The 21,317-nt window shown below is 53.7% G+C and overlaps 3 protein-coding genes across 3 annotated transcripts; 2 read left to right on the top strand and 1 right to left on the bottom strand.

The window, feature by feature from the left end:
• Positions 1 to 538: 538 nt before the first annotated feature.
• On the bottom strand, positions 539 to 3,031 carry LOC127599053 (zinc finger protein OZF-like). Its single transcript, XM_052062710.1, has 2 exons — positions 2,728 to 3,031; positions 539 to 2,347 (listed from the first exon to the last, which is right to left on the bottom strand). The coding sequence occupies exons 1-2, from the start codon at positions 2,837 to 2,839 to the stop codon at positions 1,119 to 1,121; spliced, it is 1,341 nt and encodes a 446-aa protein (XP_051918670.1). The 5' UTR covers positions 2,840 to 3,031; the 3' UTR covers positions 539 to 1,118.
• Positions 3,032 to 4,081: 1,050 nt separating this feature from the next.
• On the top strand, positions 4,082 to 10,288 carry LOC127599115 (tryptophan 5-hydroxylase 1-like). Its single transcript, XM_052062805.1, has 12 exons — positions 4,082 to 5,824; positions 5,961 to 6,071; positions 6,138 to 6,336; positions 7,367 to 7,464; positions 7,536 to 7,603; positions 7,675 to 7,871; positions 8,602 to 8,664; positions 8,756 to 8,828; positions 8,932 to 9,058; positions 9,145 to 9,240; positions 9,539 to 9,672; positions 9,887 to 10,288. Exons 2-12 carry the CDS (start codon positions 5,961 to 5,963, stop codon positions 10,068 to 10,070), a joined length of 1,350 nt encoding a protein of 449 aa, XP_051918765.1. The 5' UTR covers positions 4,082 to 5,824; the 3' UTR covers positions 10,071 to 10,288.
• Positions 10,289 to 11,831: 1,543 nt separating this feature from the next.
• Positions 11,832 to 21,188, top strand: LOC127599112 (CD81 antigen-like). The gene is made up of 8 exons (XM_052062803.1): positions 11,832 to 12,048; positions 15,883 to 15,997; positions 19,264 to 19,361; positions 19,454 to 19,528; positions 19,674 to 19,796; positions 20,205 to 20,303; positions 20,528 to 20,611; positions 20,688 to 21,188. The coding sequence occupies exons 1-8, from the start codon at positions 11,983 to 11,985 to the stop codon at positions 20,748 to 20,750; spliced, it is 723 nt and encodes a 240-aa protein (XP_051918763.1). The 5' UTR covers positions 11,832 to 11,982; the 3' UTR covers positions 20,751 to 21,188.
• The last annotated feature ends 129 nt before the right edge of the window (positions 21,189 to 21,317 follow it).

Genomic DNA, 21,317 nt, shown 5'->3' with positions numbered 1-21,317 from the left:
AATTGACGGTGCACGGACGACTTCCGAGTGTTTTTGACGGCTTAGTTCAATGACCGCGTGCCGATACACCCCCGTGCATGGCGGCGTCATGCGCCGCTCCTTGTCACGTGACGCAAACAAGGCAGCTTTCACGACAATCTAGGACGATTTTTGGGGGGATTGATTGAAAAATCGCTCAAACACAGTCAAAAGAAAATGTTTAGTAGCCACAAACGCGCGCACGCACACAAAGCGGTATTCCGAAAACCCGATTATCAACAACCTACAACCGTTTGAGTTCATTTCACCGCATTCATTTGTGACCTTTATGCAAGACTGCTTGCTGAGTCTGCCACATGTGCCATATTAGAATCGCCACACCACCATTTTGAGAGGCACTTCAATTATTGAACCTGAAACGTTCAGCAGTTCTTGTAGGCTTTCACTGCCTTTTTTTTGCTTTCCAACACAGCTTGCCGGTTTTGTGCCAAGACTGCCCGCCATGTTGAACGGTCTATAAGTCCCTCCACCTTGACGAGAACCCCAGGTACAGCTGACGACAAGGCAAGGAAGGCTGCTTTATTTCTGCAGCGCATTCCAGAAAAAAATAAAATAAAGTCATGAAAACATTTACAATCAACACACTAAAGCCATTAAAAACAAAGAACAGAAATCAAAGATGGCTTCCGAAAAATCACACAAAGAATATCCTGTACAGTGATGGAAAAAGCTCTTTATTGATTTCTTTTTTTCTGGAAAGCAACGCACATTTCCAAGTGGGAGGCCCGGCGGCACGTCGACCTCCCAGTGCAAAGGTGCAGGGTTCGATTCTGGCTTCGGCCATCCTGTGTGGAGTTTGCGTCTTCTGCCCGCGCCCGGGTGGGTTTTCTCCGGGTACTCCGGCTTCCTCCCACATCCCGAAACACGTTGGACAGGTTAACGGAACACTCGAAATTGTCCCGCGGTGTGGGTGTTGCTCTACGTGCGATGCCAACGTGGACTTTCTGGGCTCTACGAGCCAGCGGCAGAGGAGCGACGTGCCGCGCCGCACGTTCGCCGTCACACTTTCGATCCCATCACATGCAGACTTTGACAGCTACGTGCAAATGCTGAGATCTTTCCGAGTCGCGTTCTAGGTCTCATTTACCGCCGCTGCATTTGTGTCTCTTCACATCGATCTTGTTAAAGAACCTCTTGGCGCACACGCTGCAGCTGAACGGTTTCTCTCCGGTGTGCTGTCTCGAGTGACTCGCTAAGCGTCCCTTTCTGGAGAATCTTTTGCCACAGACCGAGCAAGGGAAAGGTTTCTCTCCGGTGTGCGTTTTGGTGTGGCTCGCCAGCTGTCCTTTCAAGGAGAAGCTCTTCCCGCAAACCGAACAGGCAAACGGTTTCTCTCCCGTGTGTGTCCTTGAGTGGGTCGTCAAAATGTGCTTTCCCGAGAATCTTTTCCCGCAGACCGAGCAGGGGAAAGGCTTTTCTCCGGCGTGCGTCTTTTCGTGCACCCTTAAACTTGTCTTCAGAAAGAATATTTTGCCACAAACGGAGCAGGCCAAAGATTTCTCCCCGGTGTGCTTCCTCGTGTGGATCGTTAGACTTTCCGTTTGAGAGAAGGTTTGGCCGCAAAGCGAGCAGGCGAAAGGTTTTTCTCCGGTGTGTATCCGCGTGTGCCGCGTCAAATGTCCCTTGATGAAGAATCTTTTCGGACAAAGTGAACAGGCAAAGGGTTTCTCTCCGCTGTGCGCTCGGGCGTGCGTCGCTAAACTTTGCTTTCGAAGGAAGCTCTTGCCACAAACCGAGCAGGCAAAAGGCATCTCGCCGGTGTGGATTTGGGCGTGCGTCCTTACCTGGCCCTTCTGAGTGAATCTTTGTCCGCAAACGGAGCAGGCGAAAGGTTTCGCCCCGGTGTGCGTCCTCATGTGTAACTTCAAATTCCACTTTGAACTCAAGGTTTTGCCACAGCGAGAACATTCGGTGCTTCGGTCGTGGGCTTCGCTTTGTGGGCGTTCCTCATTCTCCGTGTCAGGAGAGGGCGAAGTGAGGTCGTCGTCGGACAGTGGAGCCAAGAGGCCGTCTGCCGGCGCTCCTCCCCGGTCACCTTCCGTCGAGCCGCTGCCGCGGGGCCGCGCCCCTCCGCTTTCCTCGCTTCCGGACGGGTCTCCCTCCTCTTCGCTCTTGAAACGGACAAAACTCATCGCCCGCTCGGCGACCGCATCCACCTCGCCTTCTTCTTCTTCTTCTTGGAGGGAAGACGGATGTGGCCCCTCGTCCTCCACCTTCACGTGGAGGAGCGCTTCCCCTTCTTCCCGCTCCTCTTTGATGTGGGGAGACTCCAGCTCTGTCCGCACGGGGTCAAGATCGTCGCTGTCGTCTGCGGGACACGAGACGATAAACACACATGCTCAAACAAATAACTCTTGATTTCGAGTTCCTCTTTTGAATCAAAACTAACAACTAGTTACAGCCCCCTCTCCCGCCAATTAAAAAAAAAAAAAACACTTGCGATGGTTACTGCGAGCGAGCGCAGCCAACCTCCAGGAAGTCATTTCTCGACCAATTTGTGGGACTTTTTCGTGTTTTCGCAATTTCATTCGGAACACGACCATGGCAATGTCGTTGCGTGATATCGTCACAGGGTGGAAACATTCAACGTACCGCCACAACACAACTACGCGCTACACGATGACCGTCGATGTCTTTTCTTCCCGTATAAAAGTAAAATAAGTCTAAATACTGTTGACTTGACTTGACCTTCTCCGGGGAACACGAGAGCAGGCTGCCGACGAGCTCGCGACTCCTTCTCCCTTTTCGACCCGCCGATGTCCTCCTCGCACTCTTCCCCTTTCTCTCTCTTGGCAGCCATCGGCAATCACAACCAGGAACGGTTCCCACTCGGTCTCCGCGTCGCCTCTCTTTTGTGTTTGCGGGCGGCTCGCCGTGGAAAGCTAAACCGGGGCCGAGAAACTTCCCAAGCGATGCCTCGAGGACGGCGGCGGACGTCCCGCGTTGCCGCTTCCCGCTCGGGTCCCGTTCACGACTCTTTTGGAAGGACTCGTTTCCGACGCGGAAGTGCGGCTTTCGCATCAGGAAGTACGGCAAGTCCGCTTGGACAAGCGATTTCATCCTCGCGAATGAGAACAGACGGAACCGCGGACAGCAGAGAGGTTTTCAGCCGCTCTGCTCCCACCAACTACTGGACTCACTTCCACCCACTCATTGTCTTCCTACATTCTAATCCCGTTTAAAAAAAAACAACAAAAACTAACCTATTCCAGATTTCATGCTCCGTTGAAATGACATCTCTATTTTTTTCATGATGTATACTTTTATCTGTGGTTTTGTATTGTATTCTTATTATTGTATGTATTGTAAGAAAAAGAAACCGCAGCACGTCCGAGAACACAAGCCCCGAAACTAAAATCACTTCCTGCTTCTCTTACTTGAACAGCCAATCAGAAGCTATCAACATAAAAAAAGTCTAAGCAATTATTAAACAACAGAATAAAATTGAGGTGTGCTTAACATGAAATAATATGATGCTCAAACATAAAATGAGGATTAATAATGGAACATTATAAGCTTACATTATCATTATTAGAGACTTCCGTGTCGAATTATCGTAAAAATATTGGAAGTTATGCAGCTTAAGTGGAAGGCTTCTGATGATATATATGATCATATCGCAATGAGCTAATATCATCCGCGTGTTGAACAGTTGTTGCCACATTTTGGCTCCAATTCAGTGGCCATAATAGTACGCAGTGTGTCCCTTGGCCATGTGAGGGCGCTGTAACACAGAGCTACAGGTAGACGGCAAGAGGTCAATCCCGAGGAAGCCGCACGTAGACTTTATTCCTCTCGGAGGATAAAGAATTGAAGTTTTGTCTGTCTACATGTGTTGCTTCACGCACTCTTCATGGCTTAAAGGGTCATAGCCGCGAACCGATGACGTTTGTTCGCTTAATGGCCGTGGCGTTTCTCATATAGTGTTAGCATGAAGCTAGCAGCGGCTTTGTAGTTGTTGCAGATGTGCCAGATGTGCAGATGCCAAAGCAAACGAGTCATCCGAACGAGGGCTCGTATCCGGTCGAAGCCCCTAACGCGGGTCCGACGCATGGCGAGGCGCTCTCGGGCTGGTCGCCCGCCACGTCTCCCTCCTGCGCGACGCAAACGCAATCAAGCCGGCGCGTGCGCCTCAATTAGCGCACGCGTAATCGCATGAAGGAGAAGCAGACACAGCGGCGGATCTCATCTTCGGATCGCAGACGCGCGGCCGCACTTAGCGTCAGACGTCATCGTTAAGCGGCGAGGCGGACGGCGAAGAGGGCGACTTCCTGTCTCCGGGCGAGTCGACGCGGGGGCGAACAACATGGGCCTTGGGGTTTCTTGGATGGCCAACTGCCGTTTATCCAAAACGCCGAAGACAGCTCGCCGGAGGCCGCGCTATGCTTCAGGAACGGAGCCGCTCCTGCGTGAACGTGCTCCTTTTCTGGTTTTCGGTCTTTGGCGCAAAAAGTGGCCCCGGCAAGCATCAAGCGAGCGAGCGAGCGTGACTCACCTTTTTCGGCTTGACTCCGGTAGCGCTAACGCAATTGTGCCATCAAAACAAATCAGCGTGTGATTGCGCAACGCAATCTAATCTTGTTTTCCAAAAGCAGCAGAGCCAGATGGAAGCAGCCGTCGCAACCAAGGCACTCCGAGTCGAGCTTGATGAACGGCCCGCGGACGATTCGAGAGCCTCGTCAAGCCTTCTCACCGAGTGAGAAAGAACCGCGAGTTCTGACTGGCTGATGCGGGCGGGCATCTTTAAAGACACTTTCCAGTCGTTTGCTCTTGCCAAATAGTGACCCTACACTTACTGTTGACCGGGTGTCATCGGACAGATGGATGGACAGAAAGACGGCAATTCGCATGGATGTAAATGGCCCCAGTGTGGGAGAAATAAAGGATAGCTTATCTTATCTTATCTTATCTTACATTTGGCTGGGTTTTGGCGCCCGCTATGCAACATGTAGCGCAACGGTCCGGACTGCATGGCCGAAAGTTGCTTAGACCGAGTGTTGGTATTTTCATAGCCACGCGTGCTAGAAGCTTCCCATCGGGCTTGAAGTTGTTCCATCGCGGTGCAGATACTGGCAAGAGAAATGGAGTCGCCGGAGTTTGTTAGGAATGTCCGAGAGGTCAAAAGAGCGTCGCGTAGAGTGATGAGTCTGACGCTCCAAATGGAATGGCCGCAAATTGGTGGCTTTGCTTCACAGGTAGGATGCGAGTTGGGAGAAGGAGAAATTTTTGGAGAGAAACTCAGAGAGGGGCTCCACCTGAGCTGCTTTGGACACGTGTGGATGAGAGAGGGTCAAAATATTTGGGAGAAGGATGCCAGGCGGGTGGTCCACAGGAAGACCCGAGCGCAGGTCCGTGGATGGCGTGAGAGAAGAGCACGCACAAAATGGCGACCGATTGTCGAAAAGAAAAAGATCGGTCTCCAGCAGTGAGGAGACGCTTCTTCCTGGGCTGCGCTCACGATTGTCATCAAACTTGACAATGGGCGGGAAGCGGCATTCGTCATATTTTCCGCCAAAAGAAGATGCTGCTGTCAAGAGGCCAACGGGAATGGGCGGGTTGGACTTCCCCTCACATTTGAGGAACATCAAGGAGGCCACACCTTGAGTCACAATGACGTATACACACACACACACACACACGTGCGCAAGGCTGAAGACAAGAGCTCGATTTCTCAGAAGCGTTGCCAGTCGTTCCCGAGTGGCTCAGTGGACGCCAGTGAGCGAAGCCGCTGGATCTTGGAAATCTGTCCAGCAGGACCAAACATCTGACTGACAAACACCAGAAGGTAAGTAGCCATCCTGACTTTTGGGCTTGCTGCAAAAAAGTGCACCCAAGGTTGTTTTGGTTCTTGAGACGGGCTCAAAGGGAGGACGGGTGGCCACCCTTTGGCCGTCTTCTTCTGACGACGCGCTCGGCCGCAGATGGCCGCGGCTTCGGGCAGCCTCGGCGGCGGGACGCCAGTCGGCGCCACCATCCTCTTCTCCCTCAAGGACGAAGTGGGCGGTCTGGTGGAGGCTCTCGGCACTTTCCAGGTAAAGCCCGCCTTATCCCAAGCGCCCGCGATCTTCAGCCGCAGCACGTTTGCGTCGGCCCCGCAGGAAAAACACTCGGACCTGGTTCGCATCGAGTCGCGCCGGTCCAAGCGCCGGAACGCCGATTTTGAGATCTTGCTGCACTGCGACGTGGATCACCATCAGCTCAGAGAGTTGACGCGGCTCCTGGCCCGGCACGCCGCCGCCGTGGAGGTCGTGCCCCGGAGCCACGCCCACGGCGAGGATGAAGGCCGGACTCCCGACGGTATGGCCCCGAAAACCCGCGCGACACGGGCCGGCCGAACTTTCAAATTCGGCTTTTCAAATGCCTCTCCGTTTTCGCACGACAACCTTTTTGGGTCTCGGCCGGCAATCGACGCGGCTCGGTTTTCGCACGCCCGAAGCCGACCCGTCGCGCGAGTGGCCGAAAAGGAGTTTGGCGGACGGCGAGCTCCATTGATCCGCAACGCGGGCCTCGCCATCTCCTCCGCAAAACACGACGGTGGCCCGTAGGCCGTCCAACTTCGCAATAACGGGTAGGGCTTTAGGGTTTAGGGTTTAGGGTTAGGGGTTAGGGGTTAGGGGCTAGGGGCTAGGAGTTAAGGGTTAGGGTTAGGGTTAGGGGTTAGGGTAAGGGGTTAGGGTTTAGGGTTTAGGGTAAGGGGTTAGGGTTTAGGGTTTAGGGTTAAGGGGTTAGGGGTAAGGGGTAAGGGGTTAGGGTTTAGGGTTTAGGGTAAGGGGTTAGGGTTTAGGGTTTAGGGTTCAGGGTAAGGGGTTAGGGTTTAGGGTAAGGAGTTAGGGTTTAGGGGTAAGGGTTTAGGGTTTAGGGTTTAGGGTTTAGGGGTAAGGGTTTAGGGTTTAGGGTTTAGGGTTTAGGGGTAAGGGTTTAGGGTTTAGGGTTATGGGTTAGGGTTTAGGGTTTAGGGTTTAGGGTAAGGGGTTTGGGGGTTAGTGTTAGGGGTTATGGGTTATGGGTTAGGGTTTAGGGTTTAGGGTAAGGGGTTAGGGTTTAGGGTTTAGGGTTTAGGGTTAAGGGGTTAGGGGTTAGGGTTAGCTAGCTTCATGCGAAACACCACACATTGGCGAGTGAACGGCATCGCGATCGCGGATCAGGAAGTGTTTGGACTCTTCAGCCAACACTAAAGACAAAGTGGTCCAGAAAACCCCCCAAAACCTCGCAGTCAACATTCAAGCCAAAATGTCGGCTGGAGCGACTCGCGTTGCGCGCGAGCCTTGGGGGGAGGAAAATGAGTCTTGGACAAATTGAGCGTGTGTTTTTGAAATGTTCATTTCAGAGCAGCGTGCCATTCCGTGGTTCCCCAAGAGGATTTCCGATCTGGACCTTTGCAAGCAGGTTCTGATGTACGGCTCCGACTTGGACGCCGACCATCCGGTTCGTTTTGGCTCAAAAAACAAAAGTGGCCCCAAAAACCCCCGAACAAAACCAATGAGGTGTCTTTGTAGGGATTTAAAGACGGCGTTTACCGCCAAAGAAGGAGCTACTTTGCCGATTTGGCTCGGAGCTACAAACAGTAAGTCGCAGCCTTTTCGTCTGCCGTCGTCGTCGGAGCCATCGTCACCCGCGTTCCTCATCCTTTGGCAGCGGTGAGCAGATCCCCCGCGTGGACTACACGCCGGAGGAGGTCCAGACCTGGTCTCGGGTCTTCCGCGAGCTCCACCAACTCTACCCCGACCACGCCTGCAAGGAGTTCCTCGACAACCTCCCCCTGCTGGCCCGGCACTGCAACTACAAGGAGGACAACATCCCCCAGCTGGAGGACGTCTCGCGCTTCCTCAAAGGCGCCGCATACCGCCTATTCCGCGACACTCGCAAACCCCATAATCGGACACAGATCGGCTTTCGACACGCTCGACCGACAGACCTGATTTTGTACACATCGTAGATGAGTTGGAGTCTTTAACGATGGCGCCCGACGTTTGGTTTTGCTCGACGTCAAAGCGGAACGAGTCTCCAACGAACGCCGCGCGCAGCTTTTTCCGGTCTCGAACACCAAGCTCACCTTCCGTCAACACCGAGAGCGCTTTGACGCCGTCAACAAATGACGCGCCAAGAACAAAGACGTTTTTGTCAAGGTCAAAGGTCATTTTGGCCGACCGGCCCGAGATATGCCACGTTGTCTTTGATGTTAACATCAAAGACAAAATTGGGAGTCGTAGTCAAACGAGACTTTGTCAATGTCGGAGCCGATTTAGCCCGAAACTCGCGCTGCGTTCATACGCGGAATATGGGAAAACCACGCGCAATTTGGTCTCCCAAAAGTCCACGTCGGACCTGAACCTTTTGGGAAAAGACATTGAAGACTCGTAGACAAAACAATGTCGTCTTAAAAGAACGCCGCTAACGCTAAGTACATGACGGGATTGTGTCAAAACTAGTTTGAGAGCCTTGGACAAACGGACTTGATTTTCTGAACAATTTTGTGTCAACGTTCAAAAGAAACATGACTGATTTGGTGTGTGTGTGTGTGTGTGTGTGTGTGTGTGTGTGTGTGTGTGTGTGTGTTATTAGGTCGCTCGGGGTTCAGCATTCGTCCAGTGTCTGGCTACTTGTCTCCTCGAGACTTCCTGGCAGGTTGTGTCTTTGTCACGACTTTGGATCGCAGCTCTCGGATGCTTTCTGGCCTCACCGATTTCGCCCCCCCTTTTTTTATTTTTCTCGGCAGGGTTGGCCTTTCGAGTGTTCCACTGCACCCAGTACATCCGCCACAGCTCCGACCCCTACTACACCCCCGAACCGTGAGTCCAAACGCACAAACTGCCATCCGCCGAAAAGCGGAAAAGCGATATTTGATATGCGGGGGGGCGTCGGTGTCGATCGCCGCCGGCGCCGCCGGCGCAGGGACGCGTGCCACGAGCTGCTGGGCCACGTGCCGCTGCTGGCCGAGCCGAGCTTCGCGCGGTTCTCGCAGGAGATGGGTCTGGCCTCGCTGGGCGCCGACGACGACGCCGTGCGCAAACTGGCCACGGTAAGCGCCCGGGCGGCGTCCCGCAGGGCGGCGGCCCGCGTCGGCCCGCGTCTCTCTGAAGCTCTCCGCTGCGTCCGGCCCGGCAGTGTTACTTCTTCACGGTGGAGTTTGGACTCTGCGAGCAGGACGGAAGACTTCGCGCCTACGGGGCCGGCCTGCTCTCGTCGGCCGGCGAGCTCAAGGTAGGGCCAACGCCGCCGGCCCGCGACCTCGGCCCCCGCGCCGACCTTTTCACCATCGCAGAAGCCGTTTGGATTGAAAATTGTGATTTCCACGTTGGTTTCGGGGGAGTCGTGAACTCACTCAGAGACGATTTGTCGTTACTTTCAATCGTCCTTTTGCCATCGGATGGTTTCCATTGGCGCCTTTTCACGCAAGCGTAATCACGTTGCTGGAAATGTAGCGCTGGGGCGCTCTTTTCACGTTGGCGCCATTTTTTTTTTCGCTTTTCTTGGCCATTTTGGGGGGTTTTGCGGCAAGCACGCGCTGTCAGGCCGGGCCCCCGTGCGCCCGTTCGATCCTCGGCTGACGTGCGACGAGGAATGCGTCATCACCGCCTTCCAAAACGTCTACTTTGTCACCAAAACCTTCGACGACGCCAAGAACCAGATGAGGTGGGTCAAAAGAAAAACAACTCGCTTAGCCACAAAAAATACCGTCAAATAAAGTTCTTGCTCAGAAAACTTTTTGCACCCTGAAATATAAAAATATATCAATTTTTTTTTCTGTCTGCATGTTTTCAGAGGATGACAAACGTTCCCATCCCAAATGAAACTTTCCTGACTTGACTCTCGCAATGTCCCTTTTTGCGATGGTGTGCGCTTGCAGGGAGTTTGCCGAGGGCATGGGCCGGCCCTTCTCCGTGCGCTACGACGCGGCCACGCAGAGCGTGGACGTGCTGCAGGACGGCGGCAGCGGCGGCGGCGGCGGCATCCGAACGCCGGCGCAAGATCCGCGCCGCCAAGTGGACGACGCCCTCAACAGACTCGCTAGGCACAGCGCCGCCGTGTGACCTCATGTGAGGCTGCTCGCCGTGCAAAAGTTTCATTGGAGAAAATTCTAACAAGTCATGGAAAAAATTATTTTCCATGATTTTCGGAAAAAAATATATATACTCAACTTGAACAATAATGGCATTTCTTCTCTAAAATGATGTTTTATTTCACTGCGCTTTTGTTCACTTTTTAGCTGCAAAAAAAGTCAACTTTATTCTCCCACAATTGTGATGATTTGGTGATGCTTTGACTGTCAGGTACATTGTCGCTATGTGATGATACAATTTGTCTGCGGTTGTCCAAGTGTAATTGTTGCCGTGCACGAAATATAAAATGAAGCCGGAATCAAGGGCCGAACTGCAAAATGTTTCTTTTTGTCATCGTGCTAAGAGTGGCTGACGACCACGAGTGACTTTGCTGATGCGGACTACAGAGGCGCTCTAAAACGTCCGTCACTGAACGCTGCCATTGTGCTCGTCGCTCACGACAGAAAATGAAAACACCAAATAAGTCTCAGAAGACTGAGCACTTGAATTAAACCGTGTCCCCCCACGACCCCCTTCCAAAATAAAAATAGGCATTCTTTGGAAAACATCCTAATTGCTGTGAAATCATGAGGCTTTTTTTTTCCCTCAGGGGAAATAAGATTTTATTCTCATAAAATAGCTCGCTACTTTGCTACTGTGACAAACACCCTCGAGCGGCCTCCGACTCACCTTTGACGTGCACGGAGGCCAAATCCAGAGGAATTCCTTTCCCGACACTCCTCAACTGACCAATCGCAGGCCGGGAAAGCGGCGTTGATCCCAAGACTTGGGTGCCGGTCTGCGCACCAAGTGTGAAACCAAACAACCGAGTCCATCTTTGGTCATCTAGTTGTGATAATTATCAATTGAGACAGCCAAACATTTTTGCCGATATTCAAGCAGAGAGGAGAAGGACTTGGGAGTATCGGCAACGCGTGCTAGTTTGGCCATTATACGCTCCATAAACATATCGACACTGCCTCGGGTAACAGTCAGAGTGCATTGGTATGGAGCGTGACGTTGCCATTTACCCTTTTGGACAATCTGGGCCCTAAATACAGCGAGGCGGTATCGCGGTGCAATCTGGGAATTGAAGTATAAGAGGGGTGTGCGTCGTTTGGAAAACATATATATCCATAAACAGATAATAAACATATTAACGTGGCTCCGGATGACGTCAAAAATAGAATATAAAACAACCAAATATCTTGAAATGGGGCAAATCGGTGATATTTTGGGGGCAGGAGGGGCGAGCCGCTGTCGCGGTGCAATCTGGGAATTGTAGTCTCACCGCTGCGTGCTCCGTTCGGCCAAGTTGGGCTCTAAATAACTCCATAAACCGTCATCGGCATAGCTGTGTGACCCATGTGACGTCACAAATAGCATATAAAACGAATGAATATCTTGAAATGGGGCAAAACATTTTGGCAGCATGAGAGGCGCTATCGCGGTGCACTCTGGGAATTGTAGTATGACGGCTCTGTGCTCCGTACGGCCAACCGGGGCTCCCAATACATCCATAAACAGTCATCGGCATATCTGCGTGACCCCGGATGACAAGATAAGCCGCATAGAAAACGAACGAATGCATCAAACGTCGGCGAAACAGGGAGAAGTGAAGGTAAAATGGCCGGAAGAGCCATCACTCACGAAGGCTTTGAATGGGAGGGGCGTGCCCGGAAAAGGCCCGGGGTGGCGGGCCTCGGATTGGCTGGAGGGTCTCGGGAGGGGGAGGGCAAGGAGGAGGACGGACGGGCGGGGGGGACGACGACGGGGAGGACTGGGGTCTCCAGAGCAGTTGCTCGCTTTGGGTGTTGTCTTCTCGTCCGTCTTGTGGTGCGGAGCCGTTTGCCTCGCCGCCGTCCCGCTAAGTCAAGTGGTCGTCTGCCGAATCCCCGTCAGCATGGGCGTCGAGGGCTGCACCAAATGTATCAAGTACCTGCTCTTCTTCTTCAACTTCATCTTCTGGGTGAGCGAACAAACAACCGACCGTGTTGCTCTTGTTGTTTTTCTTGGAGGCCACATTTTGCTCGCGTGTGGTTGGTCCGCCTCCCACCGCCCCATTTTCCTTCTTCTCCTTCTTCTCCTTCTTCTTCTTCTTCGCGTCGTTCGGTTCGGGGCCGCACAAAGCATGCGAGGCTGCGGCTAGCGCGTGCAAGTCAAACTCCGAAAACGGACCAGCCCCTCAAAAATGAAAGGATGAAACTAAGAAGGCGTTGCGGGCGGGAGGGAGGGGGGCACACTTGGATTTATCGCGGTGCCAATTCACACCACGATAAGAATCGGACGTCGTATTCCGCGTGGAGCTTCACGCCGACGCCATTTGGTGGCTTTAGCTCGCGATCTCAACTGTCGCACTTGAATGATCCGAGCCATCGTTTTTTTTAAACGATCTGCGATCACGCGCGCGTTTTTGTGTGTGTGTGTGGGGGGGTTGTTTTTCGTTTTTATGTGGTGCAAGCCTTTGACACACTGCCTTTGATTTAAGCACAAAATGCTGTGCGTGCGTGTATTTGTGTGTGGGCGTGCGTGCTCGGCGTTCGTCTACTCCCGTTGTAGTGTGGGCCAAGCCCTGACACCCCCTTAATTTGGTTAATATGCTTACAGAGTGAGTCTTCGTTACTGTGCGAATGAGTGAGCGCGTTCCTGTTGGTGTGCGCGCGCGCGCGCGTCTACGTATATGCTTTGGTGTTTCCCATCTCCTTCCCCAATTTCCTTGCGAGGGTCCTCGTATGAGTATAAGTATGTTTTAATGTGTGTGAGAATAAAAAGGGAGTGTGTTTCAGTTTTCGCGTGTTCCATTGTGAGATTGTGCGTTGTCCTGATTAAGTGGCCTCGTGCGCGCGCGCGCGTGTGCGTGTGTGTGTTGTCTTGGCCTTTGAGCGTGGCGCAAGTCCCGACATTGCAACCTTAATTTTCGCCCAAAAATGCAACATTGCACGCGTTTCCCATGACGTCACGCGCTTCTGGCCACGCCCACGTCCACCATGTCGGACATTGGCGTCTTGTTGTTTGTGTGCGCGAGGCGAGACATTTGATGGAAAGCTGACATAAACAAATTGTGGATTGCTGTGCAACGGGACAAATTGGCATGTTGCTTTTTGCCCCTCCCACTTTGAAGCAGGGCCAGGATAATTCTGCTTGTGTGTGTGTGTGTGTGTGTTTACATGCTACAGAGGTGTGGGCATGCGTGCGCGTCAAGACAACTTCGTTTATGGATGCTGAAGTTGTTGACGCCCCACTACGAAGTCTGTCTTGTTATCGTTGTCGCGCGCACACGCACCAAGATTGAGCGTATGTGCGTGTGGCAAAAAAAGTCCGCTTTGGGAGTCTTCCCACTGAGTCATCGCTGTGAGTCCTTTTTTTCCACACTTTGTGTTACTGCGTGTGTGTGTGTGTGTGTGTGTGCGCAACTGCTGCACACAAATGGCTGTCGGAGTTGATCGAACACGGCAATCGGGTCCAACTAAAACTAAGACAACTAAGTCCTGATTGCGCTTGATCAAAGCTTTCCAATCCACACAAAAAAGCACAGTCAAAAAGAAACGTGTAAGCGTGGCTTTTTTTGGGTGGTGGGGGGTTGGGGGCTATTCTTGTACTAGGAGGCTAACAGTGCAAAAGTTAAAATAAGAACCCGTGAGAAGCACGTAGCAGCGGAAAGAGAGTTGAGCATATTTTCTGTTGAATTGTCGTCTTATTTTGTGTCAGTACTCGCTCGCTAATAAAATGCACGCATCTTCTCTTTTTCACCCGGTCCTCTGCTTCTTGACTTTTTTCACTGCCATGCCCCCCCCCCCTTTTTTTGTTTTGTTCGCCCATTTATCTATTTCTGATTTGAAACACACGCACACATGTATGGCGGTTCAAGGGAGAGTACAGGCTCCCGTCTTGACAGGCTTGGACGAGGGTCCAACGGGTGCGTATACCCCCCCCCCCCTCCCTCCCCGGCCGAAAAAATGCCAAATTGCAACAGCGCAGGTGGCCGATGTCCTCGCCGCACATATTCCGGACGCACATATGGCTGCGTCCTCTCGCGCGGATAACAAGTCTTCCAGAGAACTCCTCCATGCCGAACTTGCTGGCACATTTCGCTCCTCGGTGACGGATGAATCCGGGAAAGAATCCTGATTTGAGACGCGGGAGCACTTTTGAATTTGTTCCGATGAGGCCGTCGCCGCGCCGTCCCGATCCCGTCTGGCCCGGCCGAGAGCTTTTAGCACGATTGGCCACCGCCGGCCGCGCCGGGCCTTCCATAAATCAACGCCTGGCGGACACTGAGAGGGTTAAGAGGTGGCGCCGGCGGGAGGGAGGGAAGGGGGGAGGGCTCTAATGGGAAGGGGGGGAGGCCGCGCCCCATCCCCCACTCCTCCGCCGACATGCCCCGCATTCTGTTACCCGCCCCTCCCCCTGAAATAGATCCCAGCTTGGTCATGTTTGAAGCGGCCGCGCTGCGATTGGGCCATTCGACGTCTCGGTCGCCACCGGCGGCGCTCGCGTCTTGCCGGAGGTGGGGGGGGGGGTCTTTTCTCCTCCAAGAGAAGAGCGCACGTTCGCCCCCCCCCCCTTTCACCGCGCCGTGGAATGCGCGAGCAACAGATGGTGGACCAATCGGCGTGTGTTTGCGCCGCTGGGTGTACAAATGAGCCGCATGGGTGTTTTTCCAAAAATGGGGGTAGAGGGGGGGGGCGGGTGAGAGAGAATAAAGAAAGTAGACTAGAAGAGGCCTTTCTTTGTTGGGGGAGAAATCGCACATTGACAGCACACCTAAATGAAGAAATAGCGCCATCTATACAAACACGCCTGTGTGGCAACGACATGCTCGCTGTGTACTGTGCAGTCATGGGGGGGGGGGGGTGGTATTGCTTGCATCTCCCAAATTGGGGAAGATGAGTGACCGGGAAAGAAAAAAACAAACAAAGAGGATAAGCGATGGCTGAAGCACTCAAAAGATGCAGCGATGGAATTCAAGCACTTGTTGATGAGTGCGCGGCGGAGGCCCGCTCATGGCCGCCGACATTCAATGCGGGCGTTTGTGAATCAAGACGCTGGATTTCAACGCGCACGTTGCCGCCCGTGCCGCGGCCATCGCGGGGGCGCGGCAGGAAGACACAAATCACCTCGACGACTCCACTGCGGTTTATCGCAGATGATAAAGAATAGATGACGTTAATGCTACGTTGTTGTTGTCGTCGGGCGGAAATCTCTCCTCTGTTGAAAAGGTTCATATTTTGTCACCGAGCGATGTTATTGGTCAGTCCTGGTGTGCGTCGCGTGTACTATTTCAGTGTTGGGACTAGCTTGTCCTCTTTGATCGTGCCATATTAACGCTTGAAAAAAAAGGCTTTTTTATGGGGGTGGGCAACACAAGGATTCTGCCCCGTGCCAGGAATATGCTCTCTCGCTGTCTTGCGCCACCATTTATGTTCAAATATGTCTTTTGGGGTGTGTGTGTGGGGCGGGGGGTGTTGGTGAAATACTTAACAGGTGGCTTAATTGGACAACAAACTTTGGCAATCAAGGCAAAAGGGGTGGGGGGGAACCCACACTTTGAAGGTGTTGTCATTCTCTTGCCCACCCCCACAGCCCCCTAAAAAAAAAAGCAGGCGATTGGCATCTGCCATCGTTTTGAGGAAGTCAAAAGGAGGCCATCTGTCACGCTCACTTGAGGTTTCCCATATGACGCAAAAGAGCAAAGACTGGACATTTTGCCGTCAAGCGGGGTGGCTCGGGTAGCTGGCGACGTGCAACGCCACCGAGGGGGGGGGGCAAGGCCATCTAACCGTTTCTCCTCGCTGTGTTTCAGCTGGCGGGCTGCGTCATCCTGGGCGTGGCCTTGTGGCTGCGTCACGACCCGCAGACCAGCAGCCTGCTGGAGATCAACTATGATGGACAGCAGGCGCCCAGCACCTTCTACATCAGTACGTGCCTCCACTCTCGCACCCCCCCCCCCCCCTTCGCCCCCGTGTCATCCGGGCCTCTCGGAAGATGGAGCAGAGCGCCGCCAAATGTTTGTCCCTGCCTCGTGAGCGTTGTCATATGACCGGCTCGATGCGTGTCGCGTTAACGCGGGGGTTGGGGGGGGGGCGCCGCCCCGAGGTCAGTGCCTTGGAAACCACTTTTGTTTTGGTGTCTTGTGATGGAGGAATGGTGGCGTGGCCCCGTTAAGGACAGCCGAGGAGAAGAGAGAAGGCCTCGTTGTCGTCGGAAAAAATTCCTCACGGGGCCCCACCCCGCCTCCTCCTCTTCCTCCCTCCTTCTTTCCACTGCGCCCCCCCCCCTCTTTCTCTCTCTCGCTCTCTCTTCCCCATCTGCTGGCGGTTAGCACACTAGTCACGCCGTCCATTTTTCCTTTTTTTCCCCCCCCCTCGCCACTTCCTTCCCTCCCCCAAACAGGCCCCTCCTCCTCACCCCTCGGCCACGCCGTCTCACCGCCGCCCGGAAATGATCACGGCGGGGCGAGCGAGTCTCCGGGGCGATGGACGGCTCCCTCCCTTTTTGTTCGCGTCACTTGGCGGGTGACGTGGGATGAGTTGCAAGTTCCTCTTAAGCGGCCGTGTCATTTCCTGCGCCCAACCGGCACTTTGCGCCTTTCCGCCGAGAGTGCTCGGCGCTGCCTCGTTAGCGGGGGTGCGAAAAGCGCATGACGTCATCTGATCTCATCTGCCGTTGCGAAATCGGCCGAGTTCGGGGGGTTGAAATGGTCATCGTAGAGCCGTCATGGCGTCATAACTGCTGCCATTCTGGAATTTCTCCATTGCGAGACTAAGAAAGCTTTTTCTTATCTTATGAGCGTGAAAGTGTGCAAACGCCAAACGGACCGCGATCGATTCCGTCGGCCCAGCCGCCGTTGCGAGATTGTCAGGAATTCTCCGTAACGGGCGGGCAAAATAATTGCGCTTTGCTTTGTTTTTCTTCCCTGTCGAGGCTTTTAGTGTTTCCGAGCCGGCCGCGCCCCCCAAATCTCCGCTTGCAGGATGGCGGCCGAGTGTCGAGACGCGTCTCCGGGGGGGGGACGCGGTCGGAGGTTGTTAGCCTGCCATTTGGATGCGCCGCGGCCAGCCCCCCACCCCCACCCGCCGCTCTGGCGCACGACACACAGCCAATTAGCATCACTGAAACAAACCTGCGCCGCCGTTGGGCTCCACCGCCAAAGTGGAGCCAGAGGAGAGAGGCAAAAGTACTGGCGCTCTGCGGCTAACCTCACTCGCAATGCAGATTAGACCTGGCCGCAGCTAAAACGTGAACTTTGAAACATCTGTTTTCCAAATGGCGCCCGTGACGTCACGGGAAACGGCAAGCGGCGGAAGCAAAGAGCTCTTGCGGCTCCTGCATTGTGTCTTGTAACAATAGCGGGCGAATTGTTGGCTAATAGGCTAATTGCGACCAGCTCAACACATCTGGAGAAATGATTACGAGTCGCTTCGGCCACCTGCGGGCTAGATCGTCGACTCGCGTTTGCCCCCCCCCCCCCCCAACAAAACTTTTTCCCACATCTATTTTTGTCAACGACATGGTTCGGCCCGGTAGTCCAGTGGTTAGCACGTGGGCTTCACAGTGCAGAGGTACCGGGTTCGATTCCAGCTCCGGCCTCCCGGTGTGGAGTTTGCATGTTCTCCCCGGGCCTGCGTGGGTTTTCTCCGGGTGCTCCGGTTTCCTCCCACATTCCAAAAACATGCATGGCAGGCTGATTGAACACTCTAAATTGTCCCGCGGTGTGAGTGTGGGCGCGGATGGTTGTTTGTTTCTGTGTGCCCTGCGATTGGCTGGCGACCGATTCAGGGTGTCCCCCGCCTACTGCCCGGAGACAGCTGGGATAGGCTCCAGCACCCCCCGCGACCCTAGTGAGGATCAAGCGCCTCGGAAGATGAATGAATGAATGAATGGTTTATACCGCCGCCGCTTTATGCGAGCTTAGCGCGAGTTTGGGTGGAAGCTACGCCGCACTCAAGATCGCTCGGACGCTAAATATTTCACCGGGTCGAGTTGAAATCGTCAAGAAATGTTTTTGTGAGCGCGAAGGCCGGCGGTGCCTTCCGCGGCGCCTTTGCCGTTCGCCCGTTGCCGTACGAGCGGCCTTCCTTCCTTCGCTCCACGCTCGCAGATGCCGCGGTACGACCGGAAGCGGGCTACGGCGCGGAGGGGCACCCGGGAGGCCGATTCAATCACGATGGACAGGAAAGGACGCTTAAGGAAAATGGAATTATGGCAGCCCGGGGGTGGGGGGGGGGGGCGGTGCGTGAAAGGCGGCAGCAGGGCTCTTGGCCAAGGTATCGATTTAGTAAATGAGCATCCGTGTGAGTGGCCGTGCAGACAGAGTGGGGATGCCGAGCCGCAATTGGATTACGCCTGACAACAGCGGCTAATGATGACGGAGGGGAGGATGAGGATGACCACCCCCCCCCCACCCCCCCGCTTGCGACCGCATCATCGCTCTTCTTTCACCCATACGAGAAAATGAGGCCCGCCCCCCCCCTTCTCTGTGGGCGTTTCCCAGTCGCAGCTTGTGAAAACGCCAGCCCCGGAATTGGCCCAAGATGGCCGACTTCCTGTTCCATTTGAGACGCTGCCAGGCATCTCGCCGTCATGGTCAAATTCTCATTTTGCTGTCTTTCTGCTTTTAATCAAAATGGCTGACTTCCTGTTCAATTTTGCCCATGCGGTCTTGGACATTCCCCCCCGTGCGTCTCGTGTGGATGCTAACGCTAATGCGCTAATACGCTAACGCTCAAACGCAAACAGTCGCGATGCTAACCCCGCCGGGTGGAGGGGACTTGACGGTGTTGGCTCCTTTTTGGAGCATGACTTGCTGACGATGAGTCCTCTTTTCCATTTTTCCTTGTTCGCTCTCCTACTTGTGGAACGTTTGGGAGGCCAAGAAAGAGAAGGAAGGAAAGTGAGAAAGGGCAAGGGGGGGGGGAGAAAGAAAACGACTTCCTGTGAGCATAACTGAGATATGACTCACCCTCGCAAACTAAACAGCACTGCTCCCCCTGTTGACCGTTAGAGAGCGTGACACGCATCGCTCGCAATCCTTTTGGTCCAATGGTTCTCGGTTCTGCGGTCCCGCTTTGGGTTGAGTTTTTTTGCACACTCACATGAAACGGACGCGGGTTCAGTTTCAAAAGTCCAAACGTCCGGCGGTATGTTAAGGTGTGCGTTTGCGTGTGGCGGGCGTGTCTTGCAGGCGTGCACATCCTGATCGCGGTGGGCGCAGTGATGATGGTGGTGGGCTTCCTGGGATGCTACGGCGCCATCCAGGAGTCGCAATGTCTGCTGGGAACGGTCAGTCGCTCGCCACCCGCCGCCGCCGCCGCGTACCTCTCCCGAGATGCCGCCCGTGTCGACGCTCTCGTCTTGTTGCGCTCTCGTTTCAGTTCTTCGCCTGCCTCGTCATCCTGTTTGCCTGCGAGGTGGCGGCCGGGATCTGGGGCTTCATGCACAAGGACACCGTAAGACCACCTCGACGCTTTTTAACGTGAACGAGCCCCCATTCTTCTTCTCTGGGGGCTTTTTGGTTTTCTTGTTGAGCGTCTGTTTGCCTTTCGACGCGTCTACTTTGTGACGCCAGCGACTTTGTGTGGTGGCACACGGCAGGTTTCCAAGGAGATGATCAACTACTACGACTCCATCTACGACAAGGCCATGACGCAGAGCGTCACCGCCGACACGGAGAAGAAGAGGGCCGTCGCCTCCGTGCTCAAAGTCTTCCACGAGACGGTACGGACGGACGGACGGACGGCCGGCGGATCCTCGCGCTAATGGACGAAGGCCTACTGCTGCAGCGCCGCAAAAAACAGACAAAAAGATGGCCATGTTGAGGCTACGTTTGTTAGCCTGCCGATAGCTTTTCCCATCGTGTGTCGCGTTAAGCTAACAAACAGACTTTGACACGATACGCGCGCGCTGTCATTTGTTTTCCTTTTGCGGTTAGTTTGGCCCTAAACGAATCACACCTGGCTAGCAAACTGTTGCTCGGTCGCTGCCGCCATAGCTAGCGAGCTAACTTGACATTTTCACTGTCAGCTCAAGATAAAATGCGACGGCTTGTATGTGGAAAAGCTCGAAAGTCGAAGATGATGATGATGAAAGTGTTATTTTGTTGTTGTTTGTTTGTTTTTTTTTTAGCTGAGCTGCTGCGGCAAGGGTGAAGGCACGTCCATTCTGACCCACTTTACCGACATCCTCGGGGTCACCGACCTCTGTCCCAGCTCTGGAACTTCTGTCGTAAGTTCACGACACACCGCCAACAAAGTCGTCATGGCGCTCCTCGGGAACTTCCCATCGCACTTTTTGGCGCCCCAATCGCAGTCTTTGGTTTTAGGAATCTGCCAGTACCGAATCCCAAAGCGGATAGGAGGGCGGTGACACGAGGCCAAGCCTCATGGCCGGATTACGATGTCCCAAACAAGAAGGACACGCTCACGAAAAGATCTTTTGTTTGGTTGCAGAGCTGCCACGCCCGCATCACCGAATTGTTCTCGGACAAGATCTACCAGATTGGCATCGCCGCCCTGGTGGTCGCCATCATCATGGTGAGCCCGCCGTTGCCGTGACGACCAGGCTGTCATGTTGTCATGCTGTTTTTTGTTTCCTTTCGTGTGTGTGTAGATCTTTGCGATGATCTTCAGCATGGTCCTGTGCTGCGGCATCCGCAATAGTCCCGTCTACTAGAAGCTCCTCCCCCCCCCTTCCGGCCGTTCCTGCCAACAGGAGCCGTACTGAGCTTGCTGGATTCCCGTACGACGGCGTTTCGGCGGCGCCCATCTTTTATTCCCGATGCTGGAGCTCAGCGAAGCCGAAGCCACAACAGTATATTCTCCTCTTTTGAAACGAAACTCGTGTACCCTCCTCTGGCACTTTTCTTTTCTGTTATTTGATTGGAGGGAAAAAATGGCTTTTTTCATTTGGCCATCATTTTGCTGCAATTTCCTGTTGTAGTAAATGTTTTTTTTTTTTTTTAATCTTCTATGCCTTTGACACATTTTTTTTTCTCCTTTTGGAGACCAAAAATGTGCCCGCACGGAACAAAACTGCTCAATCATCATACATCACTTGCGCAATGTCAGACCAGCTCAAATCGCAAGCAAATGTTGTCTTTGGTGACAATCTCTAAAAACCAACACGCTTCTTTAGCCTGGAATGAAAACAAAAGTGTTTCTATCTATATATATATTTTTTTTTCATTCTTTCGCCATCAGCCGTAGAACAGTTGTTAGTTTCACCAAAACACCAGTGTGG

Source organism: Hippocampus zosterae, chromosome 4 (assembly GCF_025434085.1).
Source record: "Hippocampus zosterae strain Florida chromosome 4, ASM2543408v3, whole genome shotgun sequence".
In the NCBI taxonomy this organism is placed as follows: Eukaryota; Metazoa; Chordata; class Actinopteri; order Syngnathiformes; family Syngnathidae; genus Hippocampus; species Hippocampus zosterae.
This window is presented reverse-complemented; position numbering and strand designations above follow the sequence as displayed.